The following is a 1143-nucleotide window of genomic DNA, read 5'->3' as shown; positions in this document are numbered from 1 at the left end:
AATGCCTTACACTTGTAAAGCCCTCCAAAGTCAAGTCAATGACTTTTCCCGCGGTGATCGTCAGCCGCTTTTGAGATCTTAATATCATAAATAATAAAATCCGACTGTCGCTCGGCGACATATTGTACCACAGTAACTCATACAGTGCATCGCCAATCGATTTGCTCTGGAAACAGGATGAAGTTGAGGTTCAAATATGGATGAAAATACAAAAAAAATATGTTATTTGACGTAAAGATATTTATTGTTTGAGAAAGCAAACAATCCTGTTTATTGAATCAAACATTACTTTGTTTTATTCTAAAAAATAAATTTGTTTCAATGAAAGAAATTTTATTAAATTCAAAGAAATCTTTTTCTCTGTTTAGAATTTGCCCCTCGTATTTTAATATTCGGGTAGGACAAATTCGGCCACATTTCTTATCGTAAACAAAATTTCTTTCTTGAACATAAAATACGCATAGTGCGGTCGAAATTATTTACAGGGAACATCTTGAATAATAGACTATCTTTATTTTATTTTATTTTTTGTTAGAATAAAAAATCATGTTTTACTACTACCTCCTTTTCTTGGTGTTTAAATAATATCTTAGAAAATGAATATACTTACTTACACTTGCGATGAAGAAATAATTATGTTAGACGCTCTCTAGATATTGAGAAGTCGTTTACATACCTTAGTACTCAAAAATTCTCCAGTGAAGCAGAAAACGAAAGCCTCCAGTGTTATCATGAGATAATAACTCACAGATTTAATCAAACCCGCTACACCTACGTCGTTATCGATGGTCTGTAACCAAAGAAGAGAGTAGTATTCATTATCTGAACTATAAAGAAACTCACCGAAAATTACTCACAATTATGATCACAAAACCGGTGCAACAGATAACTATGGTATTCAAGAGAATTTGCATCAACGCGATCAACGAAAACAGATTTTCAATATTCTCCGATAAAATGATGATCCTCTGATGCTTGTGAATGAGACCTTTAATAATCATAAAAAATTTAGTTGGATCGGATTTGCTGCTGGAAAATTCAACCAAATCTTGTCGCATAATATCGATTTGACCGCTTACATGGAGTACCTATATGATAAATTTATAATTAATTATCATATAATCCGCGTTTACATCTCTAATC

At 32.1% G+C, this 1143-nt stretch overlaps 1 protein-coding gene across 1 annotated transcript; it reads right to left on the bottom strand.

Moving 5' to 3' along the window:
* Window positions 1–10: 10 nt before the first annotated feature.
* On the bottom strand, window positions 11–1088 carry LOC106750872 (odorant receptor 22c-like; the record flags this gene model as incomplete). The annotated part of the gene is made up of 3 exons (XM_014631479.1): window positions 11–166; window positions 677–790; window positions 858–1088. Coding segments are annotated over 3 exons (501 nt in total), but the record flags the coding sequence as incomplete, so codon positions are not given.
* Between the last annotated feature and the right edge of the window lie 55 nt (window positions 1089–1143).

Source organism: Dinoponera quadriceps, unplaced genomic scaffold (genome assembly GCF_001313825.1).
Source record: "Dinoponera quadriceps isolate SergipeBrazil2010 unplaced genomic scaffold, ASM131382v1 scaffold7060, whole genome shotgun sequence".
Taxonomy (NCBI): domain Eukaryota; kingdom Metazoa; phylum Arthropoda; class Insecta; order Hymenoptera; family Formicidae; genus Dinoponera; species Dinoponera quadriceps.
This window is presented reverse-complemented; position numbering and strand designations above follow the sequence as displayed.